Source organism: Austrofundulus limnaeus, unplaced genomic scaffold (genome assembly GCF_001266775.1).
Source record: "Austrofundulus limnaeus strain Quisiro unplaced genomic scaffold, Austrofundulus_limnaeus-1.0 Scaffold74, whole genome shotgun sequence".
NCBI lineage: Eukaryota > Metazoa > Chordata > Actinopteri > Cyprinodontiformes > Rivulidae > Austrofundulus > Austrofundulus limnaeus.
This window is the reverse complement of record NW_013952476.1, coordinates 641,652-654,286: the sequence shown is the minus strand read 5'-3', so window position 1 is coordinate 654,286 and position 12,635 is coordinate 641,652. Positions and strand designations below refer to the sequence as shown.

The following is a 12,635-nucleotide window of genomic DNA, read 5'->3' as shown; positions in this document are numbered from 1 at the left end:
AAATTAATTAATTTTTTGTGTGTTTGACAGATTTCTCCCCTAAAAATCAACATTTCATTCTAAGGGAATATCATTATAGCTCATGTAGTCATACTGATTGATGATTTGTGATCCTTCTAGAAGGCAACTTTAATTGCTTCTGCCCGACAAAATTTAAGACCTCTGAGTAACAAATTTAAGACCAACTTGCACACTTTTTAACAAATTTAAGACTTTATAAGGCCTTAATTTTAGATATGTGAATTTAAGACTTTTTAGGGATGTTTAAGGACCTGCAGACACCCTGGAATCCAATAACTACTTTATGAGTGTTTGATTAAAACCTGTCCATTAATCTGATTCATGAGATATTTTGATAACGCGGACAAACACACAAAGGCAAAAACATTATCACCGCTTCACCTTTGGCAGCAGGTGGTAAAAATCAGCTCTATGAGATGCAAYAAACTGCTCAATCTTTGGTTAGAGTGATGCTGTAGTGTCCTAAAATAAAATTAAAACTTCTGTATAGTGAAATTGTGTAAATATTTACCCTAAAATTATTTCAGTCCAGTTCTGTGCAAAGTTACAGCCTGATGGGAGACAAAGAGTTCAAAACAGCACGAGGACTCTGCACGGGGGTGAAGTATTTACATGTTTGTACAGAAGTGAAATCTGAGTCCAGTTCTCAGACCGTGTCAATGTTAGGATAACAGAATTACATATAATGCTTAGCTTGTTCAGGAGAAGGGGTCCATGATTTCTGGTCAAAAAAACACTAGTCTGATTTGGTKACTCCACCTTCACCTCAAAGTTTGATCGACTCTTTTCCCAAATGTCAGAGATCAGATTAGAGGTTCAAACTGTAATGTGTGAGCTCAGCACCAAGCCTGTTCTGTTTTTTTTTAAATGTGCAATAGATGCTCCCTCTCAGCACGTAGCAGCAAAGGCTGCAGGAGGGTAGGGCATGCTGCTCCTTCATTAAGGCTTGGGGGACGTGACCCTCCTGGTCCTTGTGYTTGACATGTCTGAACTGCTGCCGCACAAACTATTCAAAGAGGAATGAACATCTAATGGCCTTTTTCCATGGGCTCGRCTCGAGGCTTTCCAGTGGCTGATCACTCCCGCTTCCAGTTCAGTTCTTAAGACCTACAGTACTCAGACAGGTTTCCAAGTAAGCCAGGTGGACCAGAAGATGTGACATCAGCAGATTAGAGACTATCATTGATTGGTCAGAGAGAAACGTCAATAACGAGAGCGTCTCCTYCACTAGAATCRAACCCACCAWTTTTAAAAGCACAACCACAGCATTTGTTTTTATTTACTTTTTAAAAATACATATCCATGTGTGAGGATTTCTGTCTGAAATCAGACCAAAGTGACTCAATTTACAGGATCCAACCAATGGAGGGAAAAGTTGGGTTCGATTTGGCTACAAAAATTTTGGAAACTGTGGAGAGGATGGTGAGKGTTTTGTGACTTTATTTCACTTATTTGACCTTCGTTGGGTTGTGTTTGCCTTGGTTAGAAAACAACGTGGCAGAAGATTTGGTTGATTTGGTCGCTATGATGATCCATCCCAGGTGACACAAGTTATATCAAARACCATCGAAACCATGTTGACAGAGGTTATTTCACCCAAGGACTTCTCGCTCACTTCGACTTAATAGACCTTTACAGGACAGTTTACAACTCAACAAGACCTCGTTACAACCCTTGTCATCACGGGTCCAGTGAGTAAGCCGAACCCCAAAGAAAGCAGGACATGCTCCTCTTGTCAYACAAGACAAAGAGTTGGGGTAAGAAAAAACAGGAGGGCCTGATATGTGGCTWTGAAACTAGGCAGCATCAACAGCTCATTGATAAACAGCTGTGAGCATAAACACAACATTTTGGGTGACCTTTCCAAGATAACAATAAAAAACAGCCAAATCTCGGTGTTCCTCTTCTGGATTGTTTGCTGTTCGTTACCTTGGCTCCCTCGCTGACATCCCAGGTGAAAGACACAGCATTGTAGGCGATTTCCTCYACGTTCCCGATCGTACTGAAGCTCTCCTTGTAGTCAGCTGCAGGCAACAAGAGAAAACAGGAAGAACCGTTTTCAGGTGGCTGTTAGAGGAGGAAGTGTCTCCTCAATGTTTGAACAGGTGAACACAGTCAATGTTTTTGCCTCTATCTGTATCTGGCTTGATTTTGCAGCCGACCCCATTAAAGATGGCTGCTGTAACTAACACTTTAGAAAACACAAAAATAAATATAACTGATAATTATACAGATATTCTGCAAACTTAGGTGCAGTTGACAATTGACAACACACACTTTAATTGGCTTAAAACATCAACACTAACTGTTAAAGTCAAACCTGTTTGTCTTGTTAGCAAAATATCTCACAACTCATTGAATGGATTTTAATAAAACATTGTGTAATCCTTGGATGCAGATCTACAACTGTTTTCCTTTTGGGGTGAATGAAATTCAAGATGGCTGCCACAGCTAATCAACCCTAGCCAACATAAAAATGCCTATAATTCAGTCAATATTACAGATATAGACYTACAATCTGATGTGCTGGTAGCTGAGAGTCATTCACAACACATACTGGTGTGGCATGGCTCAGTATGACACAATGGCTCACAACGTTGACCTAAACGACTACAACTCTGTTATTCATGAGATATTTTGGCAGTAAGACACATTAACAGTTAGTCTCTGTTATCAAATAAATAAAATAAATRTATGTTTCTGATGTTCTATTTCTGCTCAGTTGATGTAAAAGTACTCAGTCTTTAAATAAACAGCCTCATTTATCAGATCAATCTTTTTATCTGGTACCTGTTTATCTTRCAGTCAGTATCTGAAGCTAAATAAAAATCTGACATCTGATGTTTTCACCCTCTTCCAACTACAGAAAAAAWATTCCTATGAACTCAAGTCGTACTAATTTCCACTCAACTACTTAGCTTTATAGCAAGTCTGTGCCAGCACCACTAATGGTCCAGACTTGCCACACACACAAACCCAGTTCTGTTCATTCCTTTGAGATTGAAACCACAGGTTGAGGCCTGTCTGCGGCTGATCGTACAGGATATGGCTCCCATCCAGGCCTTCACCTATTCCTCCTCCTAACATCTATGCAAATGTGGCTGTTTCTCTTCACAGCGCTCCTGTGGGAATCCATGATCAACTGTTATTCAAACCGAATCAGGTTTCACCTCAGGATACGTGATGGGATTTTCTCGCAGGTTCACCACCTGTTCACTCTCTATTTACCTTGSAGGGTGTGTGGCGCTGAGGAAAAACCAAAAAATTGAACACATAGAATTCCTTACAGGAATGCATGTCACCCACTGATTTTAATAAATGGTGAATAGAYTGTGCTTACATAGCACGTTTCTATCTCACCAGGATACTCAWAGCTCTTTACAATCTGTGTCCTCATTTACCCATCCACAMAGAACTCTACAAAGTTAAYCTAYAGATCAGCACTAGTCAGTGCTTTAAATCACATTCATACACTRATGGACACATCAGAGGCGGGYAGGGTTCAGTGTCTTGCCCAGGGACACTTTGAAATGTGACTGAATAGTGGTGGAATCGAACCCCTAACCTCTCATTGGAGGCGATGCCACTAACCACTCAGCCTCAGCTGCCCGACGAACTTTGTAGCTAAGATTTTAAATTGGGAAACGACGTTATAGTTAGGGATGTAACRATATATCGATCAATATCGATATATCGATTTGAATGGTTCATGATTCAGTTAYATCGAGGCAAAAATGAAAATATCRATCTACATCGTMATCATATGCTTGTGTTAAATGGGCATATGATATCACATTATATCGATYGCAGACATGTGAATTGAATCAAAATCGTGTCGTGACAGACTTTGCGAAATCGAGGAATATTGAATCGTCGTCCAAACATACTGATGTTATATTGTATCGTGATAAAGCTGGTGATTTACGCCCCTAGTTATAGTCATTTTGTTGAAACCTCAGAAATAAGGTTATGTTCATTCACATTTGATTTCCCTTATGATTTGCAAGAACCTGGACTCTCAGCTACTAGCACACCAAATTATAGCTCCAAATCTGCAAAATCCAGAGTCAGTCTGCAGCYGAGCGCCTGCCCCCACAAAGCACCCCTCCCCTGAAGAAATGCTGGCCAATTTCAAGGCATCTAGATAGGCTATGATGCAAACTCAATTTTATTTTTGATATATACAGTATTTTCATAACAAAAGAAGTTAATATAGTAATTYATTGTGACATAGAATTAAACTATGTGCCTGGGAAATACATAATACCCCCCTTGAAGCAAAGATGTGTTGGGGACAAGCTAACATCACACCAAATTTTAGCTAGTTTATAGTTATGTTTGTGTGAAGGTCAGTTGTTTTGATGGCCATCTTGGATTAAGTTGAGCCCAAAGCTGTAGACATTTGATTATTCATTTCTGTAAGTTACATTAGACTCCATTGTGTGAATCATGATATTTTGCTAATTATATTAAAAAAACACACACACATAAAAAAACATTGTCCCCCTTTCTTCTGTGGTGGGAGATAACCAATTTGTTTAGCTGTGTTTTTTTGGAAATCACTCTTGCTTGGATATGTCTGATGTTTATTTTTTGTAAAAGACTGGGCAGATATTATAAGATTTTTTCTTCTTTCTGCTACCTTTCATTTTATTTAATTTGTATATTTTTTCCTTCTATTGTATATAGTTATTTTGTTTTAAATGAAATGAATAAACTTCTCAGAAGCTTACCGATATCCAGGACCCTCTGTTTGGCAGTGGGCTGACGAGAGTGCCAGTATTTCCAGTTCTTTAGCTGCTCATCTCTGGACTTGTCCTCTCCAAAGACCACCATGATAACACTCTACACACACAGGTTATCAGACCAGAATGTTTACAGCTTCACACCTAGCCTCTGGATATATAAACCCCGCCCCCTCACCTGTACCACACTGTCCTGTTGCAGGTCGGCGCTGCCCCTAGTCCACCGCTCACAGCTGGACAATTTCCCATCAGGCCTCTGTGGTTGTGCGGCTCCACTTGGCCAGTCTCTGCCCCTGGGCTGACCGAGGGATGGCCTGAAGCCCGTCTCAGAGAGCGTCAGAGCGTAGAACTGGCCCCGATTCAGGTAAGCCATGGGTCCGTCTGCCTGCCGCGGCCGCAGAGACATGCTGGCCTCCAGGCTGTACTTGAAACTGTTACTGCAGGAGCACAAGTATGAAGTAAGACCACCCGACAACTCTTAGACCCTCACAGTGAAACCAGAGAAACTGCATTTTCTGATAAACTGCAGTGTGAAAGACAAGTCTAAGTGTTTTGGAGAAATTTGTTCAAGAAGCCAAAACAGGATTATTAAAGCTGAAAGAAGAAAACATTAACAAAATGCAGCAAAACCCTGACTAAAAGACAACTGTAMCAAAACACCAGCTAAAACTAAAAAAATGGTAACTAAACGTAGAACAAGGGTAGCCAAAAGCTAAATGTAGCTAAATGTAAATACATGGTATCATAAGGACAACTAAAAGATTCAAAGTAGCAAAAGGCTAGTTAAAATTATAAAAAATGCTTATTAAAAGAAAAAGGTATCACAATGTCAGCCAAAAACAAAAACTGGCAAAATGCCAACTAAAAGCTAAAAGAATCAAAAACCTAACTACAAATGAAGATTGCAAAAGGGTAGCAAATAGCTAAAAGTAGTTTTAGACTAGCTTAAAGCTAAACATAGGAAAATACAAGCTAAAATGACCAAAATAGGGCAAATATGCTGAAGCAGAGTTTTTGGAGTGATCACAGTGTATTTCTATGAAGATTATTATTTGTAAATATAGAGGAAATTTTTGAAAAGTGACACAGATACAGAAAAACAAAAGTCATAGCAACTCTCTCCTGAATGAGCTGGATAAGAACGGCTAAAATAGCACAACATATGTACAAGTAATTAGATTTCAAATGTATATAAAAAATGAAAAAAAAAAAAACAGCTAGGTTAGAAAGTGTTTGATGTCATTGGCTCTTGGGTTACCAAGTTAATATATCTGTCCCTGTCTTCTGGCATTTTCCCCAGCTCTTTTAAGCATGCTTTTGTTGAACCTCTCCTCAAAAAACCTAATTTGGACTCTACTGTGTTAAATAATTTCTGGCCTATTTCTAAACTTCCATTTTTGTCCAAACTTTTAGAGAAGGTGGTTTCTGAACAATTTATTGCATTTTTAGAAAGCTCTGACGTGTTTGACCATTTTCATTCTGGTTTTCGTAAGCATCGTTTCACAGAAATTGCCCTGATCAAAGAGTCAAGTGACATATTGATGTCTGTGGRTGCTGGGAAATGCACTGTTTTGGTGCTGTTGGATCTTTCTTCAGCTTTTGACACGGTCATTCAAGAAACTTTGTTGAGAAGACTGAGTGAGCTGATTGGTCCGTCAGGTTCTGTACTAGCTTAGTTCTCATCTTATTTGTCCGGTAGGAGTTTTAGTGTTTCGATTAATCAGTTCCTCTCTGATTCTTCTGATTTGTTGTGTGGAGCGCCCCAAGGTTCTGTGTTGGGACCTATTTTATTTTTGTTAAATGTCCTTCCGCTGGGTAATATCATTCAGGAGTTTGATGATGTTTCTTATCATCTTTTTGCAAATGATATCCAGCTATATTGTTCCTTCAAGTCCACTGAGATTCATAAACTAGACTCCTTAAAGAACTGCCTTGTTAAAATTAAACACTGGCTTGGCGCTAATTCTTTTCAGTTAAACTCTGATAAGACTGAGGTGCTGGTGATTGCTCCTGATGTTGCTGTTCCAAGAATCTACCAGTATCTGCGTGATCTGAGCTCTTATGCCAAATCTAACCTTAGAAATCTTGGTGTGATTTTTGACAGAGGGATGTCACTACAACACTATTCCAAACAACTCACTAGAAACTGATCCCTTCAGCTTAGAAATATCTCCAAACTTAGAAGAGTTGTTTCCAAAGATGATTTAGAGTTGATCATTCATGCTTTTGTGTCCTCTCGTTTAGACTATTGTAATAGCCTTTTTTTTCCTGTCTTAATAAGGAGTTGTCTCATTTACAGCTGGTCCAAAATGCAGCAGCAAGGGTGTTGACCCTCACCAACAGAAGGGTTTATATTACCCCGATTCTAAAATCACTCCACTGGCTCCCAGTGGTTTTTCGTTTTAAGTTTAAAATCCTGGTACTAACATTTAAAGCTCTCCGTGGTCAGGCTCCCTTATATATTAAAGCCCTGTTGTGCCCGTATTTACCCTCTCGAGGGCTGAGGTCATCAGATCAGAATCTCTTAACGGTCCCCTTCACTCACTTTGAGTCTTGAGGTGATCGCTCCTTCCAGGCCATCGCTCCAAGGCTCTGGAATGATCTTCCACTCTCAATACGTTCACTTGATTCTGTGGTTGCTTTTAAGAGCAAACTTAAAACTATCCTTTTCTATAAAGCCTTCTAACAATTCCAGTGTGTTGTCTGTTTCTTGGCTATTGTTTTATGTTCTTGCTGATGTTTTTATTGTTTTATTTTTCTGTATATCTTTGCACCTTTGTAAAGCACTTTGTGACCCTTTATGTCTGTGAAAGGTGAAATATAAATAAACTTTTACTTACTTACTTATTAATATTTTTTGAATGTTTGCTTATTTACATAATAAACAAATGTTAGCAAATTGAGAAACAGATTAAAACTGTGTTTACTTGCTGCATGACCCGGGGCACCTGGTCTCCTATGTTTGTTATGTTCTGTCTTCTTYTGAATGGGTGTGCTGAACTGTAATTTCATTGTGTTCTGTACAATGACAATAAAGGTTTATCTTACATTATCTGTTACTCCTTTGTTTTATTTGTATTACATGTCCACCCACTAGGGGCACTGTTATGCCAGGAGCATGTGTTTTGGGTTTGTGTTCTTCTTCGTCGCTCTCTGTATGTCTGTTCGGGGGATGCACATGGCGGAATAAAGCTGAGTAAAGAAACTAGTTATTTCTTTTAGTTAACATTGGTAGCAGAGGATGGTTAGTAACTACAGAGTTCCGCCAACGTTTGAGGAAGGAAAGCCTTACGAAAGCTGGAAGAATGAAGTCAACATTTGGACGAGAGTTACAGATTTGGAGTCGAAAAAGCAAGCGCTGGCTGTCGCCCTGGCCCTGTCTGGAAGAGCGCGGGACACGGCGNTCTGCAGTATTTGTATTATTTTAATCATTCATCTTAAAATGTTCAGCTTGATTAAGAATAATGTGCCATGACTTTTGTTTTTGTAACTTTTATACTTTTAAAAATATTCAACGTTTTTTTTAATTTGTGTGTAATTTTTTTTTAATCATTTGTATTGATTGTATTTTATTGTATTATTGACTAATTGTATGTAGCTGAGTCATTTTAACCTTGTTTTGTATGACCTTTCTTATTTTTATCAAGTCTAGGGACAACAGATGGAAACTAGCCTTTGGCTAACTCTGGCACATTTACAGAAATATCAATTAATGTGCATTGTCCTATCTAAATAAAAAAATAAAATTTGTGTTCTTCGGCACATGTAATTGTTAAACTTTTATTTGCACATTTATTCATTGTGTGTGTGAGTGCTAACTTACGCTGGTAGGTTATAATTGGAGGCATCTGCTCCTGAGGAAGAACTTCTCTGATAAATCTGTAAAAGACATAATAAAATGTAGACACACATCCAGTCGGGGGATTATAAACTGTATGTGACCCAGGGTTCTCAACCCTGGTTCTCAAGGGTCACAGCTAAAACATGCAGGATAGTGGCCCTCAAGGACCAGGATTGAGAACCACTGGTCTACAGCAAACATAAAACCACCTGAACCAATCTTTAAGCCTAACCTCTTCCTCCACAGATCCATCATACGTGCTGTCTGGAGTGCTGCTTTGTTCATCTTTCAGGTAACCACTGAGGCCCAGATCATAGCGGTTCTGCTCATAAACCATCCTCATCTGCCCTTTAGGTTCTTCTTGATAAGAGCCACCAGAACAGGGGACTGCCACGGAGGTCTGATCTTCTGATTTGACCAGAGCAAGCGGTGCACTGCCCCCACCTTTCCCACCTCYTCCTCTGGGATCTCCTGCGAGGCTCTGCGCTCCCTGCTTGGAGCCGTGAAGTTCTGCAGAGGCGCCGTTGTTCAGGGAGAGGTTGACTGGCATGGACCTCAGAGTGTGACAGCTGGGATCCAGCAGGTCCTGACCGCCATGATTATGAGACGCAACAGCAGATGTGTCAGTAATGCCACTGGATGTGCGTTTCCTCTCTCTGGGAATCTATCAGAGAAGAAAGTTAGAAATGAGAAATCTAATGAAAGACTGCTGAAATTCAATGAAGAAGCGAGAACTGAGGAGTTAAATTAAAAAAAAGAAACTAAAGAATAATTAGGAGATAAAAGATGCAACACTACACACAGTAGCAAAACCTTAGCTAAAAGTAGCAAAAACCTAACTAAGTAGCAAAAATAGATAAATTAGATGTTTTTTGTACATAGATTTTTCTTTTTAGTTTTAATGAATGAATAAAATATAAATAAATAAATAAATAAATGAATGAATAAAAGCAAAGATAAAGTAAAAGTTAAAAGCATTAAAGTTGCAGCAATAAATAGCAAAATACTTGCTTAAAGCAGCAAAAAGCTAAAAGAAACAAGATACTAATTAAAAGCTAGAAGTAGGAAAACATACTAAAAGGATAAAAGAATCAATAAGCCAACAAAAACTTATAAAATGATAATTATAAACTAAAAGTAACAAAATGCAAGCTGAAAAAGGCAAAAGATTAGCCAAAAGCTAAACGTAGCAGTAGTGGTAACAAAATGCTATCTAAAAACATACGAAAAGTTAAAAACATCAAAAAGTAACAAAATGCAAGCTAAAAGCAGCTAAAAGTTAGCAAAAAGCTAAAAGAAACAAGATGGTAACTAAAGGTTAGAAGTAGAAAATGGCAAACTAAAAGCTAAAAGCACCAAAAGGCCAACAATGAGCAGCATAATGTTAGCTGAAAGAAGCAAAAAACATGCTAAAAGCTAAAAGTAGCATAAGGAGACCACAGCAGAGCAGATATGCTGAAGCTCCTGTCAAAAAGAACAATGTTTGGGAAGTAATTCTAAAGATCTCAATACATTTTTATGGAAAAAATAATCATAAAAATAAAGTTAAAATATCCTGAAAATAAGAGTTACAAAAAGTCACAGCATGGACCTCCAGGATAACCTGAAAAGCTAAGATATCGAAGTTTGCAGAAGTAGATTACAAAAAATCTTTTTTAAACAGGAACACAATCATCAGTCACACTAATAAACAAACAATTGAAAGTTTCCTGTTTGTCTGGTGAGCTGTCAGCACCTTGTAGTAGTCGTACAGCAGGCCCAGAGCCGCCGCGCTGTCCTCGTCTCCGTTGATGCTCATCATGGCCTTGGTGGCGGCAGTCAGCGGGTTCTCCAGATAGCTCTTCCACGCCTCATCCTCGCTGCTGAACACTCGGCGGGAGGCCACCGACACCTCGTTCGGCACCACCACCACCAATCGTTTACTGTTGAGTCGACAGGAGCACAGGAAGAGGCAGGGAWCTTTGTTGTTGCAGCAAAGTCACTCTGTCAGAGAGCCAACAGCTCTGCCCCGGGCTGTTTCTCATCAAACTTCACTCTAATTACCCCCCACCTGCACGAGCTGCAGGCACTAACACAAACTAACTGGGCTGTGGCAACGGTGAACAAAGCATCTCAGTCTCACCAACTACAGTATGAGTGCAGAAGCATCTGTAACTTCTGCAACCTGCGGCTCTTCCTGTACCTTTGACCAACTCCAACATGAGCCTGACTCTTTTTTTTTTCAGACATTTATTAATTAAATTTTTTAAAAAAGCACTTTGAGCGGTAAACTTGTTGAAAAGTTTTGCAATGTGTGCATGAAGTCAAGCCGAATGACTAATCGTAGGCAGGGCTGCCTGTGTGAAATCATGGGCAGACATGACTTCTGGTCCAGACCATGTTTTCACTCACATGTGTGGAAAATTTAAGGATCAGTTTTTATGGTTTGTTAGCCTGTTTCTGCAGCTCTCGGACACACAGTGCAGTCTTTATTAAAATAAAGAGCACARCAAGATTTAGGGCAGGTTGCTGCAGAGAGATTAATTAAAGGTCTGCATCTAATAAACGATTTAACAGTGCAAGTACCTAAAGGTTTTTTCTTTTTTAACTTTAGGCTTCATTTATCTCCAAGTGTAAATATTCAGCTATTTTTATTTTATATTTTTACAAATATGAGAAGGACTCAGTCTGGTCTGTATCATTTCAAACAAATATCATTYGTTTAATTAGTCTGTTTAAAGAAATGTAATGAGATTTTAGGAAATAGGTTTAATATGTAGATTAATTTCATTTGTTTAATGCTGGACTTTTTTTTTTTTGTCATTTCCATCAATCTATAAAGAATGTTTGAGAGACAATAAGATTTTTCAAAATATGAGAAAAGCTGGTTGAAATCGTTGCAAAGTGATCAAACTACAGAATAATAAATAATAAATTAAATTAAAATGTGTWTCTGATGAAGTCATGCAGAAAATAAACCGCTGTTCCCTTTTCAAAGCAGCACGTGTGCGTTTTAATAATAAAAATTACGTTTTTRTGTGTCYCTTACCTGTCCAGGTCCATAATGAWGACTTCAGGACTGTCTYCTTGGAGCAGCGGGACAAAGTGAGGTCAGTCCTCTAAAAACTGGTCCTTTAGGCCCACCTGAGGCTCCTCCTGGCTAAGAAGAAAGCAGCAGCAGGCCCGGGCTGTGACGTGCTCTGATATCCGGCTAAAAACACCAAACCTTACTTTGTTTTCAGTTTGAGGGTGAGGAGCTAAGGCACGAGCTCTCACCTCAAGAGGCGGGACAAACGCGGAAACCGGAGGTGCTCTGTGATTGGTCGGATCGTCCTGCTCAGCTGGGACACGCCTTCTTTTTTTTGTGGCGCATCCTCAGGTGAAAAACTTCACCTCGTGTTTCATGACTGTCTAGTCTGTTAGCAAAATATTTAATGAGCCACCAGGTGGATTTTAATCAAACTTACAGGAAATAATCACTAGATGTTCCTCTAGAACTGATTTAAATTTCAGCTCAACTCCAATTCAAGATGGCCGTCAAAGCCAACTGTATATAAAAACACAAAAACGGCTACAGTTTTGCCAATTTTACAGATAATGTGCTACAGTTTGGTTTGGTAGTAGATGAGATTGATTGCTAACACATGGTCCAATAATGCATTATGCACAATGTTGGTTTAAAAATTTGCTGATGATGAAGCTTTAAAATTGTCACTGCATTTGAGTTTGGACAGATTTTGCAGAGCTCTCTGAATAGTCAAAAATAATATTTTTCATTATCATCATCCAAAGTTGATGATGATCCAAATTAGTTTTACAGATATTATGCCACAGTTTGCTGTGGAAGTAGCTGAGATTCATCTCCAACATATACTATGATGGTGACATCTTGTTATTATTATTATTATTATATTTGCAATAAGGAGTTACATAAATTTAAAAATAAAATCTAGTCCCCCTGAATAACCAGTCTAAAATAAATGTCTTCAGCATCAGGATGCTCAGGTTTTAGGAGGTTATATGAAAACTATTTTTATACTGTAGGAGAG

The 12,635-nt window shown here is 38.9% G+C and overlaps 1 protein-coding gene across 3 annotated transcripts in view; it reads right to left on the bottom strand.

The window, feature by feature from the left end:
* LOC106519260 (grainyhead-like protein 2 homolog) overlaps window positions 1–11,845 on the bottom strand; it is a 34,619-nt gene extending 22,774 nt beyond the window's left edge. Inside the window, exons 1-7 of one of the 3 annotated variants that reach the window (XM_014010842.1) lie at window positions 11,636–11,845; window positions 10,343–10,529; window positions 8,840–9,271; window positions 8,590–8,645; window positions 4,945–5,203; window positions 4,755–4,866; window positions 1,951–2,045 (exon numbers count right to left, since the gene is read on the bottom strand). In XM_014010842.1, the coding sequence (XP_013866296.1) occupies window positions 1,951–2,045; window positions 4,755–4,866; window positions 4,945–5,203; window positions 8,590–8,645; window positions 8,840–9,271; window positions 10,343–10,529; window positions 11,636–11,649 (1,155 nt within the window). In that variant the 5' untranslated portion in view covers window positions 11,650–11,845. The remainder of the gene's footprint in view (window positions 1–1,950; window positions 2,046–4,754; window positions 4,867–4,944; window positions 5,204–8,589; window positions 8,646–8,839; window positions 9,272–10,342; window positions 10,530–11,635) is intronic. The other 2 variants (XM_014010840.1, XM_014010839.1) reach the window with 2 other exon arrangements.
* Between the last annotated feature and the right edge of the window lie 790 nt (window positions 11,846–12,635).